This window comes from Halichoeres trimaculatus, unplaced genomic scaffold (assembly GCF_033239565.1).
Source record: "Halichoeres trimaculatus isolate MK-OKI-2021-1 unplaced genomic scaffold, fHalTri1.1 fHalTri1_scaffold_15, whole genome shotgun sequence".
In the NCBI taxonomy this organism is placed as follows: domain Eukaryota; kingdom Metazoa; phylum Chordata; class Actinopteri; order Labriformes; family Labridae; genus Halichoeres; species Halichoeres trimaculatus.
Window position 1 is genome coordinate 525,997 of NW_027437193.1, and position 12,338 is coordinate 538,334.

Genomic DNA, 12,338 nt, shown 5'->3' on the forward strand with positions numbered 1-12,338 from the left:
GAGGCCTGTAAGTGGTAAGCTAATGTTAGCGTCTGTTAGAGGCCTGTAAGCAGTTAGCTTCTGTTAGCTAATGTTAGCTTCTGTTAGAGGCCTGTAAGTGGTTAGCTTCTGTTAGCTTCTGTCAGCGTCTGTTAGGTTTATGTGGACTGACCATCCCCAGGTTTCGATCACGGCTCAGACACGAGTTTCATGTGTTTCTAAGCAGGAAAATCTCGTTACGTTTCCTTTGTTCATCAACTTCCAAACGCTAATCTTACATTTTTTTTTGCAGCCTCAATCCTGTAACATGTCAGCTTTGTTTCATCTTGAATCTAGTGACATTATGTTATTTCAACTTTATGACTTAAATCTTATAAAGTTGTGACTTAAATTCAACTAAAATCTCCGGATCTTTCGACTTCAATCATATATATATTTTATAATATCGCAATTTTAATTTGACTTGAATCTGGAGACACTGAGACGTTATTTCACCCTAAAAACTTGTAACAATATGAATTTATTTAAACTCTGCTCCCTTTACGTTACGGTTTGTTTAGTCTGATATGATAACGACTGTTTTTTTCCTTTAACCTGGTTAAATCATCTCCTAAATGCTGACGCTATGACCTGGCTTTCAATCTTTTCACATTTTAACTTTGATCACAAACCAATCAGGAGTCACCGCTGTGTGTAGGTGGTCGTTTACACGGCAGACCCACATTACACCTGGGACATCACCGTGGTCTTTAATGATTGTTATCATCTTGACCTTGACGTGTTTCCATCAAGGTCAAAGAAAGATAACCATTAAAGCCGTGAGGGGGCGGTGAGGGCTGTAAGACAATCCCTGCCAGCGTAGGTCTCATCCCGCTCCAATCCTCTGAATCTGGACCTGAACAGATCTCCTCCTGATCCATATTTCACGGCCGTCTCCTCCCACTGAGGCCTCACGCCTCATTACTGCTGCAACAGGAGCGCCCCGCCGCAGCCGGCGAGATTGAAATATGAGCGTTTGTGAGGCGTATTGATGATGAAATGAGGAGCGGCGCTCGGCTTTAATGAACCTGAATTGATTTGCAGAGGAGCAGGTCGACCTGCTGCTGGCGTCTTATTGTTCTGTCAGACGGCGAGAGCGTGATGCTGCGACCCATCGCCACGCTGACCTGAACAGGAAGCAGTAACAGGTCCAGGCGTGACACTCTGCATATGTGAGTTACAGTGTGTGCAGACATCTGTGGACTGAGACAGGCTCTGAGTCCTCCTGGGGGGACGCTGTAGACCGCAGAGTTCAGTGATGTGAGCAGAGGAGGTCGCTCTGCGTGGAGCGGTTCCCACCGTGCGTGCTCAGTGCCTCCAAACCTGCACTCCTGTTTTTAATCAGAGACAAACGAGCGCGCTGAGGCAGCCAGACGCCAGGTAAACATCTTTACCTTGTTCTGAGGACACACAGTCTGGTTCTGCTGCCAGCCTGGATCTCACCGCGTTAAAGATAGCTCAGAGAGGGAGGCGCTGGCGAGGAGGTGAGGCTCAGGCATCCACACCGCATCATCCTTAACCAGACGCCTCCTCCCACCGGTACTCCCCGTCTGACCCCAGATCAGCTGTGTGTTAAAGCACTGTCTGCTCCCTGCTCCTCACTGCTCCTCACTGCTCCTCACTGCTCCTCCCTGCTCCTCACTGCTCCTCTCTGCTCCTCACTGCTCCTCACTGCTCCTCTCTGCTCCTCTCTGCTCCTCACTGCTCCTCTCTGCTCCTCACTGCTCCTCACTGCTCCTCTCTGCTCCTCTCTGCTCCTCACTGCTCCTCACTGCTTCTCACTGCTCCTCACTGCTTCTCACTGCTTCTCACTGCTTCTCACTGCTCCTCTCTGCTCCTCTCTGCTCCTCCCTGCTCCTCCCTGCTCCTCCCTGCTCCTCACTGCTCCTCTCTGCTCCTCTCTGCTCCTCACTGCTCCTCACTGCTTCTCACTGCTCCTCACTGCTCCTCCCTGCTCCTCACTGCTCCTCCCTGCTCCTCACTGCTCCTCTCTGCTCCTCTCTGCTCCTCTCTGCTCCTCACTGCTCCTCACTGCTTCTCGCTGCTCCTCACTGCTCCTCTCTGCTCCTCGCTGCTCCTCCCTGCTCCTCACTACTTCTCACTGCTCCTCACTGCTTCTCGCTGCTCCTCACTGCTCCTCTCTGCTCCTCACTGCTCCTCACTGCTCCTCACTGCTTCTCGCTGCTCCTCACTGCTCCTCTCTGCTCCTCTCTGCTCCTCTCTCTGCCTCCTCTGGAGCTAGCAGGAGCAGCTGGACCCGTGTTTGTGTCTGGAACAAACATTTAACTCCATCTGTATGTGTGAGAGTGTGTACGGTGTGTGAGAGTGTGTACGGTGTGTGAGAGTGTGTACGGTGTGTGAGAGTGTGTACGGTGTGTGAGAGTGTGTACGGTGTGTGAGCGTGTGTACGGTGTGTGAGAGTGTGTACGGTGTGTGAGCGTGTGTACGGTGTGTGAGAGTGTGTACGGTGTGTGAGAGTGTGTACGGTGTGTGGGAGTGTGTACGGTGTGCGAGAGTGTGTACGGTGTGTGAGAGTTTGTGCGGTGTGTGAGAGTGTGTACGGTGTGTGAGAGTGTGTACGGTGTGTGAGAGTGTGTACGGTGTGTGAGAGTTTGTGCGGTGTGTGAGAGTGTGTACGGTGTGTGAGAGTGTGTACGGTGTGTGAGAGTGTGTACGGTGTGTGAGAGTGTGTACGGTGTGTGAGAGTGTGTACGGTGTGTGAGAGTGTGTACGGTGTGGTGGGGAGCAAAGGATGCTGGGATTGTTTGGGGCGTGTTAGAAGATTTTGTTTTTCATTATCCCGTGGAGCGGCGCCCGGCTGTAGGTGGAGAGGAGCGCTCTAATCAGATTTCTGCGTGGGGATTGGATTAGGCCTGAGGCGGGGTCAGACGCTCCGCTTCATGTGCTGCTGTTAGTGAAAATAAACGAAGAGGAGACGCAGATCATAAACAACCAGGTTCAGCTTCAGAGAGCGGGAAACGCTCTCAGCGTGTGTACGCTGAGCTCAGAGCTCGCTCCTCGTCAAAACACACAAACGATCCGGTTTCAGGAGGAGTCTTTGTGTGTCCAGGAACAAAAACTGATCTGAGCCTTAAAGAGAGGCACGGATCTGTCTTCAGTCTTAATTCTGTCCCTCTGGTGCCCCCGTAGGAGCTTCACATCATTCACAGCTAAAAAAGAAAATCACCTTTAAAGGAGCTGCTGTCCCTTTAAGGCTCCCTGCTCCACAAACCCCGTCCTCTCTGATTGGTCAGCTCTCTGGAGGCCTGTGGGTGGGGCCAAACGTAGACCTCATCGTTCTAGACCAGGGTCTGCAACCTTTACTGTCATAGGAGCTTTTACCTGAGCTCACCTGGATAAGAGTCATTCAGGAGCCACAAGACCTACTTTGTCCTCAAAAAAAAAAAAAGTTAAATCAATAAAATTCTATACAAAGTTAAAACTGAGTAAATAATTATCCAAACAATTATTCTTTTTCTTTTTCTTTCTTTTTTTTTAATGAATAGACCTAAACATGTGTTTTCATAGTTTTCAATTTTAAAAAAATTAGCTCATTTTTTTAAAATTAAAATCTAAAAAAAAAAATTGGCAGAGTTCAAATTTTTTTTTTTAAAAAAAAAGCAAGATTTTAAAAACATTTAAAATATTAATAATATTATATATATATATATATAATATAATATAAAAATTGGTGTTATTTAAAAAAAAAAACCTTTTAATCAATTTGAAATTCAATAAAAAATAAAATGAAAAAAATTTGGAAAAAAAAGAAATTTGGCCAAAATTTAATTTTATGTACTTTCAATATTATTATTTTTTTAATTTTGAAAAAATGAAAAAAAAAATGAAATAAAATACTTTTCAAAAATTTGAAAAAAAAGGTGAAAAATTTGAAAAAAAACTCAAAAATTGCAGAACTTTCAAAATTTTTAATCATTTCCAAATATGTCAACAACTTTGGACCTGATCGTTCAGAGCGGTGGGAGCAGGGCGGACAGACACTAACAGACGTTAGCTCTCACTGTGTGTGAACAGTGAGTTCCTGTGAAAAATCAGGAGCTGAACGACCTGAAACGAGAGCGTCAGGAGCTGTTGGTGTGAGAGAAATCATCCGCAGGGGGCCGTTTGTTGAAACTAATCCTGATCCATGTGTTCCTCTCAGGATCCGCGTGGCGGGAATCAAAGGTCTGCAGGGCGTGGTGAGGAAGACGGTGAACGACGAGCTGCAGGCCATCATCTGGGAGCCGCAGCACATGGACAAACTCATCCCCTCCATGCTCTTCAACATGCAGGACAGTGAAGACCTGGACAGGTACTGCACGCGCTCACAACACAGCCATATATGAGTGTTTACCTGGACAGGTACTGCACGCGCTCACAACATCCTTATAAACAACATCTACTCATGTTATGACACTAAACACATGAACCAATCAGGTGTCAGTGAGAACGGTCTGAGAGCAGAGCAAAGACTGTAAATAAATGAACGTCGTCTCACTCGGTTTGATGTGAGGGCTCCACAATAACTGCTCCCCCTGGTGATTTGATGCAGAACAGGTCAAAAAATTTATAATTTAAAAAATTAGCAAAAACTCTGTGTCTGACTCTGACAAAATGATGTGTAACTGCTGCAGCATCTGGCAAAAATCAGAGCATTGCATTTCTGATCCGGAGGGCTCCTATTGGCCGGAGCGAGGACGCGGTCGGACACATCCAGTCTGACGGATCAGCTTCAGCAGCGGATCAGCAAGATGAACGAAGCCTCCGTGGCGTCACTCATCGGTTTCTGAAGCCTGAGGATGGAGGAGGCAGTTTGGGAAATGCTAACTCAAGCTAACTTGGATGGATTACAGCTATCAGCCAGACACGTGTTGTCCCTGATTAGCTTAACGAGCTCCACCTCCCAAAGTTTCAGTTTCAGTTTGTCCAAGTGAGGCTGACCAAAGGAATAGGTTGGTCAGTGGTTCATGTCACACCTGTCTCACACCTGTCTCACACCTGTCTCACACCTGTTTCCAGGACATTTCCCGCCCTGATCCAGCCTCGTTCACTCAGTAACCGACTCTTCATCAGGTTAATCTGAGCTCAGAGTTCTGGATTATTCTGCTGAAATCATCCCGGACTCTCAGGATGTGTCTTCATGCTCAGTCTGCAGCGTCTCCATCAGCACAGACGGTGACGGCCCGTTGCCTAGCAACCCCAGCTCTCAGCAGTCACTCTGTGGTTGCCATGGGAGGAGACTTTGGGAGAAAAAAGGAGAAAAAGGAGCGACCTCCTCCTCTCAGTGAAAACACAAATGAAGAAGCTGTTCCTGTGTTTCAGTTTGACCTTTGACCTCTGAGCGTTTGCTCTCTGCGCTGTCAGAGGAGTCAGAGGAGTCAGAGGAGTCAGGGTCTGATGTGGATCTGCTCTAAGTCCCTGAGGACCGGGGCTCCTGCTAAGCCCCGCCTGGAGCTGATCCCTCTCCCCGCACAGCCCAGCTCTGTTTGATCCCTCCAATCCTCCATCCTGAGGTCCAGGTGGAGGAGGGAACTCCTCCTTCCTCGCTGCCCGTGGGATGGAGGCCGGGGAGATTTATGGCCAGGATCAGTGAGGCTGGATGAGGCGGGGCGGAGCTTAACGCCAGGCTCACCTCCGCTCCTCTTGATCCTGCACATCTTCCCTCCCTTCTCCTCTGTCCTCCTCTGTCCTCCTCTGCCCTCCTCTGTCCTCCTCTGTCCTCTTCGCTCTGTTTGAGCTACATCAAATGTTTGGGAGGACAGACTCACCTCCCTGTGTTTCCACTGAGTGTTGTATCATATCTGTTTTATGTGTAAAGGATTCTCTTTCAGCTGTTTTTCTCAGTGTTTTTAACAAATCCTCTCATTATTAAACACGTTTCATCATTTCCTCAAAAAAACATTTTGTTTTGAGCAAAACGTAACCTTTTATCACTAAATGTGTCATTTTTAAATAGTTTGTATTATTAATTGGTTTTTACTTCATCATTTTGTAACAAAACGTCTCATATCATGCTGTAAATTTTACCGTTTTAATTCTAAAAACCAGTCGCACCATCTGTAACTGGTCTAACAGTTTTTAAAGACTTGGTTTTATTTTCTAACTCAGACTTTTATTTTGAAAAGCAGCCCATTGTTTCGTTTTGTCGTTTCAGAGGAAATTGTTTCCTTTTTAACGGATCAATAAAAAAATATCAATCATGATAATTTGTGTCGTGTTTTCTCTGATGGAGCACAGCGCCACCTGCTGAGGAGAAACTTTTCAGGGACTGAGTCAGAGCGGTGATTTGATCAGGATCAGCGCCGTGTTCAGACTCTTGCTCCTGGAGGAGCAGCTTCCTGTTGGCGGGCAGAGCCGTTAACGTTTGTGACACGCTGACGCTCTGTGAAGAAACATGGCGTCTTTAAACAGATCTTCATTTCTCACTTTCTGATTTATTTTCTCTCCTCTCACGTTCTTCATCTCAGTTTATCCTCCTCCTCCTCCTCCCTGCGTCTCCGTCTCCGTCTCCGTCTCCGTCTCTGCGGCGTCTTTCTTCTCTCTGGCTCATTCAGGTGGTTTCCATGTGAACAAAAAGCTATTTCTGGATCCTGGTTTTTATCCTTCACTCTTTCTTCTTCTCTTCCTGCTCCCTGAGTACAGCCTGTTCCCTCAACCTTCTCCTCCTGTGGGTGGAGTCATGGAGGACGCCTCAACTCCCACAGTGGGCTCCCCGTCACTGTGGGCTCCTCCTCACAGTGGGCTCCCCGTCACAGTGGGCTCCTCCTCACAGTGGGCTCCTCCTCACAGTGGGCTCCTCCTCACAGTGGGCTCCTCCTCACAGTGGGCTCCCCGTCACAGTCCGGGACCCACTCAGACTGAGGTCAAAGTGGGTGTGTCGGGTGATTTCCTCCTTTCTGTGACTGAATCTGTGGCGGTGCAGATCAGAGAGCGCCCCCTACCCACCGTGGACGATATGAGCGCATGAAAAACACGTTTCCAACGCTGCCCATGCTCCAGGCCACGCACCCTACGGGAGCCCAGCAGGCTCAGTTTTAACAGTTCAAATTCAGACACAGAGCAGCAGGACGCATCTTTCAGACGACTCAGAGCCAGGCTGAAGCTGGACTCTGCTGGACTCTGCTGGACTCTGCTGGACTCTGCTGGACCCTGCTGGACCCTGCTGGACCCTGCTGGAGCAGGACTCAGAGTGGTCCTGCAGAGATGGACCAGTATTGTAGACAGCGGTCTCGTTGGGTCTCCAGCTGGTCTTGGTCTCCTGCGCTCTGGGTCCAATCAGCTGATCCCTGTAAATGGAAACTCCTCGTTATGTGATCCGTCTCTAATCACAGTCGGCTCCTCGCTCCAGCTGCGCCTCCTCCTCTCCTCAGGGAGCATCTCAGCGTTAATGGCCTCCCTCAGACCTAATGAGCAGATCCTTCAGACCCGAGGCTGGAACGAGTCCTCTGACTGAGGAGGGACAGGCAGGACACCTGCTGAGCTCAGACCTCCTCTCCTCCTGAGGAGGCGCTCCTCGCTGAAGTAGAGTTCAGGAAAAACCAAACAAGGACTTAAAGAGGGGCGCTGGGCTTCGTTTCTGTCCCTGATTTCAGCTCCTGCTTCAGCTGCTGTCTCTTTAAGAATCCCCTTCCCTCTGATTGGACGGCTCTCTGGAGGCCTGTTGGAGGCGGAGCTATGGGCAGGCCTTGGTGTTTGAGGCCCCTGACGTGTCATAAACCTGTTCTAAACTCGTCATGTGATAAAGCGAGTCTGGTGAAGATTTGTGTTTTTGTTTGAACGAAGAGTTTGATCCGTTCACAGACTCAGGGATTTCTACGACAGATGAAGATGGCGTCCTGGAGGGCCCTGGGAACGGAGCTCATGAGGTTTGTACGGTGTCCTGGAAGGCCCATGAGCAAAAGGAGCTTCAGAAATCAGAAAAGGGAATTTAAAAAAAACAGAATCTGACTTTAACGTCCGCTGAAAATGAGAACAGAAAGACGGAGATTTGTGAGTGAAGCTCCTTTCAGAAAGTTTTGGTTTATTGTGACTGTGGCGCCCCCTGTGGACAAAGTCTCACATGACAAGTGTTGTTTCAAACTCCTTGGTTCATATAAAGTTTTGGGCAGAGTGCTGTCACTCAGACCTGTTGTTGTTGGCGTTTACTGAGCCAATCACAGTCTCTCTGGAAACACTGGTGGCGGTGGATGGAGGAACAATCAGCCTCGCCTCGTCGTGGTTATTTTTGAACGCCATAAACAGGCTCTCAAATCCTCCACACAGGCAGCTTCGCCCCCTCCAGAGGGATTCAGAGGAACGGGCAGCGGCGCCGCTCCTGCAGAGGAAGTGGGCGTAATGTCGTCCCTGGAGCCGCCGCTGATGAGCAGAGAGACCTCAGGAGTCGGCGGCGGCGTGATCCGAGTGTCATCCTGATGCAGACCTCTCCAGACCGGCTGCAGCTGGAAGAAAAGACAGAGAGGTGTGGGAATGCAGCAGCTTACAATCAGGAGCACGTGCAGCCCAAACGGCGCCGTAATCATCCCGACGGGCATCAGTAATCACGCTGCATACATCGCATTGTCACGCCGCGCAGGTTCACACATCTGCAATCACACCGAGCTGGCTGCAATCACAGAAAACACACAACGAGTCATTTTCTTCCCTCTATCTCTGCTCCCCCTCCTCCTCCTCCTCCTCCTCATCCACAAACTTCATCATTTGGAGGCAGCTGAGCACGCTCATTGTTTTAAAACACGCCAAAAACAAAACGTGCTGTTTGGATTCTGGTTACAGACACGTCTGATCCTCAGAGACGGTCATTTCCCAGAAACCCTCCGGAAAAGGGGGGGGGGGGGGGGGGGGGGGGGAGCAGGAGCAGGAGCAGGAGCAGGAGGTGCTGACAGGAGAACAGGAGAGCGTCTGCAGACTGACGCTGATCTTTGTTTACTGTGTCACATTTTTCTTCTTCGTTGGTTTTATTGACAGGATACACTGTGTTGTGCTGCTATAGCGTCATGCTAACACGTAGCTAATGCAGCTTTTAGTGTCTCCTCCTCCTCCTCCTCCTCCTCAGCCTCCTCCTCCTCCTCCTCCTCAAACACAGTCTGCTCTGATAATGTCGTTCTCAAACACGGCCGTGGTCATTGTCGTCCCGTGGCGCCGTGTTGTGGACTTTCTAATCGAGGCCCCGATGGACCGCGCGGCGAGCTGCGGTCAAGGGCGTTTGATTCTGTTAATTGCTTCTCAGGGAGGGAGGACGTGGACGGCGTGCTGAAAGCAGAGGCTGAGGGAGTGAAGAAACACACACACACACACACACACACACACACACACACACACACACACACACACACACACACACACACACACACACACACACACACACACACACACACACAGGTTTTTGGTTGTAAAGGCTGCCAACTTTAAAAAAATTCAACCTCCAGGAGTTTTTCTGGATCCTTCGTCACTGCTGAGGTCACTGCAGGGACCTGACGAGGCGTGACTTAACGAGTTAATCTAGAGAGGCAGAGAGGCGGCGTGCTGGACTCTGGACTCTGGACTCTGGACTCTGGACTCTGGACCCTGTAAAGTCTGTGGAGTCTTGGTAAACTGTATGGGAGAGGACAAACTTGAGCAGGAGAAGTTTGACGTTGTATGAAGTGAAAAGGACTGAGGGCAATAAAAACCCAGAGCCTGGTTTAAGAAGCAAAGCAGCGTGGGTAATTTATCAAAGAGCTTTAAATAGACCTGCACTGATGTGTCCCCCCATCTTTTCTACTGTGAGGTCAAAGAGACCAACTCTGAGGAAAACCAGACCAGAGAGGAGAGTCTGATGAGAGACCTGGAAGAGGATCCATCTCCTCTGGGGACCAGATCAGATTTAGGATCAGAACTGGACTGGAAGAGCCGGTTGAGTCACAGATATGGGCTGGAGACCGGCATTCAGAGCATGAAAACCAGGTTTAAACTCAGAGGTGGTCTCTGAAGGACTGAGTCTGGAATAGTCCAACATGTTCCCGTTTCCCGTTCACAACACCAGCTGCTGGTTTGGTTGGTCCTGATCGGGTTCTTCCTCAGACCCTGTTTGGTTTTTTCATCAGCAGGAGCCAAGTGGAGCCTGATCAGTGTGTGACGGGGCGTTGGGACTTCTCTGCGTACTGTGACGGACTGGGCGGGTCCTTCATGATGGGTCACAGGGACGTGGAGAGTAAATACTGAACTCTTACCAAGTGTTTTGTTCTATTCAGGTCAAAATTGCCCGATCATACTCCATATGATTGACTTTCAACTGGTCAGCACAGAAAAAATTGTGTGGTTTCAGGTTGTTTAGAGACAAAACGAGGTCTGAACAATTAAAAAAAAAACTTTCACTGGAAAAAGAGAAATGAGCGTAAAACCAGAAGAGGGTCTCAGTACCAGGAACTTTTCTCTTGCCCTAAGTTTCCTAAGGTACCCAGGTACCATCCAGGCCACGTGGACTTTTATTCTGTTGATTGTTAAAGACTCTGAGTTCATGCTCTGAAAGATCTTTTTTTTCTCTTGCCCGTGTAGTTGAAGAGTTACGGTAATGCGAGCATCAGTTCCTGCCTGTGATTGGAGCGCGTGCTCTTGTTCAGCGTCTGATTGTGGAGACGAGCTGTTAGCGTCTCCTCTCTCTGACGCTCATCCAGAGTGGAAACCGTTAGCATTAGCTTAGCATCACTTATAGCAGCTGCAGATCTGTTTTTACCAGCTCTGACACCTGGATCCATCTTTTTACCACCACTTTAAATCACACACACACACACACACACACACACACACACACACACACACACACACACACACAAACACACACACACACACACACACTACACACAGATGGATTCTCTCCTTTTGATTTCGCTCTGATGAATTTCTTTTTCTGTCTCTCCTCCGTCTATCATCCCTCTGTCTGTCTCCTTCCCTCTGCTCTTTGCCTTCTTCTAAACACTTTTCATATTTGACCATCTCGGTCAGATCCAACATTTCCTTCCTCCCTCTCCAGGTTTTCAGACGCGCTGACCTCGCGTCCTCGGGGAGGTCCAGATCACCCTGCTCAGCTGCTTCCTGTGGTCTCTGAGTTTTGGTGGATGTTTCCTTTAAGCGTGTGTCTCTGTGTCTCCCTGACAGGGCGGGGCACCCCAGCACCCCCTCCGTGGTGGGTCAGGATGGCGAGGAAAACCCCGCAGCGCTGGCAGAGAGCTGCTTCAGAGAGCTGCTGGGCCGGGCCGCCTACGGCAACATGAACAACGCCGTCCGCCCCGTGCTGGTGTGAGTACTGAACCTGAACCTGGTCTGAGGCTGGTCTGAAACATCATAAATATGTTTAGAGCTCCAAATGATTGAATTGATCTGTGGCTGAGCTAACATGTAGCTGACGTTAGCCTGCGCTGAGGGGCTAGCTCTGCTAGCTTTAGCGGGGGACCAGAGTGTCTGTGAAGCTGCTGTGAGAAACACGACTTCCTCTGTTTGTGAGGCGCCGAGTGGCTCAGCTCCCTCCATCACCAGCGGATGGAGGACACACGGTGACCTCTGATTGGTTAGAAATCCAACGAACAAGCAGGCTGTGAACGCAACGCCACCGTCACAATATTCAGTCTGCTCGAAGCAGCGCACGCCAAAACGGGCCACAGCGTTCAGATTCCTAATCTGCTTTATTACACGAGGAGTCAGCACACACACACACACAGACACACACACACACACACACACACACACACACACACACACACACACACACACACACTCTCTCTCTCTCTCTCCCAGAACACAGAGGAAATTAAATGAGCTCTCTTATCACACAGAGGCTGCCGTGTGAGCGCCGCACACCCTCGCCACCCAGTGACCATCCATCCCCCCCTGGGATCTGAATAGAGAGCAGAGAGCAGCTGAGAGAAGGCGGCGCTGAGAGCAGACCGCGCTGAGAGGGGGCCGCGCTGAGAGCAGGCGGCGCTGAGAGCAGACCGCGCTGAGAGCAGGCGGCGCTGAGAGCGGGCGGCGCTGAAAGCGGGCCGCACTGAGAGCGGGCGGCGCTGAAAGCGGGCCGCGCTGAAAGCAGGCCGCGCTGAGTGCATGTGCAAAACATTTAAAGCACCAAAAAGTCATTTTTGCTTTGAGGAAGTATTGAGGAAGCAGGAAGCAGTGGGAGCTGCCACGTGCATAAACGCCAACATGAGTCCAGTCCAGCAGCAGCGATTCATGTAAGGGCTGCAGAGAGTTTACGACACAACACTGAGCTAGCTCACAAAACCAGGGGATTCCCAGCACCGGGTTATCTCCTTTTTCCAGAGAGAGGAACCAGGATTTCAGAAGCTGAG

General features: G+C 49.7%; 1 protein-coding gene across 4 annotated transcripts in view; it reads left to right on the forward strand.

Moving 5' to 3' along the window:
- Window positions 1–12,338, forward strand: part of efr3a (EFR3 homolog A (S. cerevisiae)) — an 82,951-nt gene that overhangs the window by 35,302 nt on the left and 35,311 nt on the right. For all 4 annotated transcript variants that reach the window (XR_012599617.1, XR_012599618.1, XM_074687955.1 and 1 more), the window contains exons 7-8: window positions 4,181–4,330; window positions 11,152–11,292. Coding sequence is in view for 2 of the 4 variants with exons in the window: in XM_074687955.1 (XP_074544056.1) it covers window positions 4,181–4,330; window positions 11,152–11,292 (291 nt within the window). In the remaining 2 variants the exon portion in view is untranslated. The remainder of the gene's footprint in view (window positions 1–4,180; window positions 4,331–11,151; window positions 11,293–12,338) is intronic.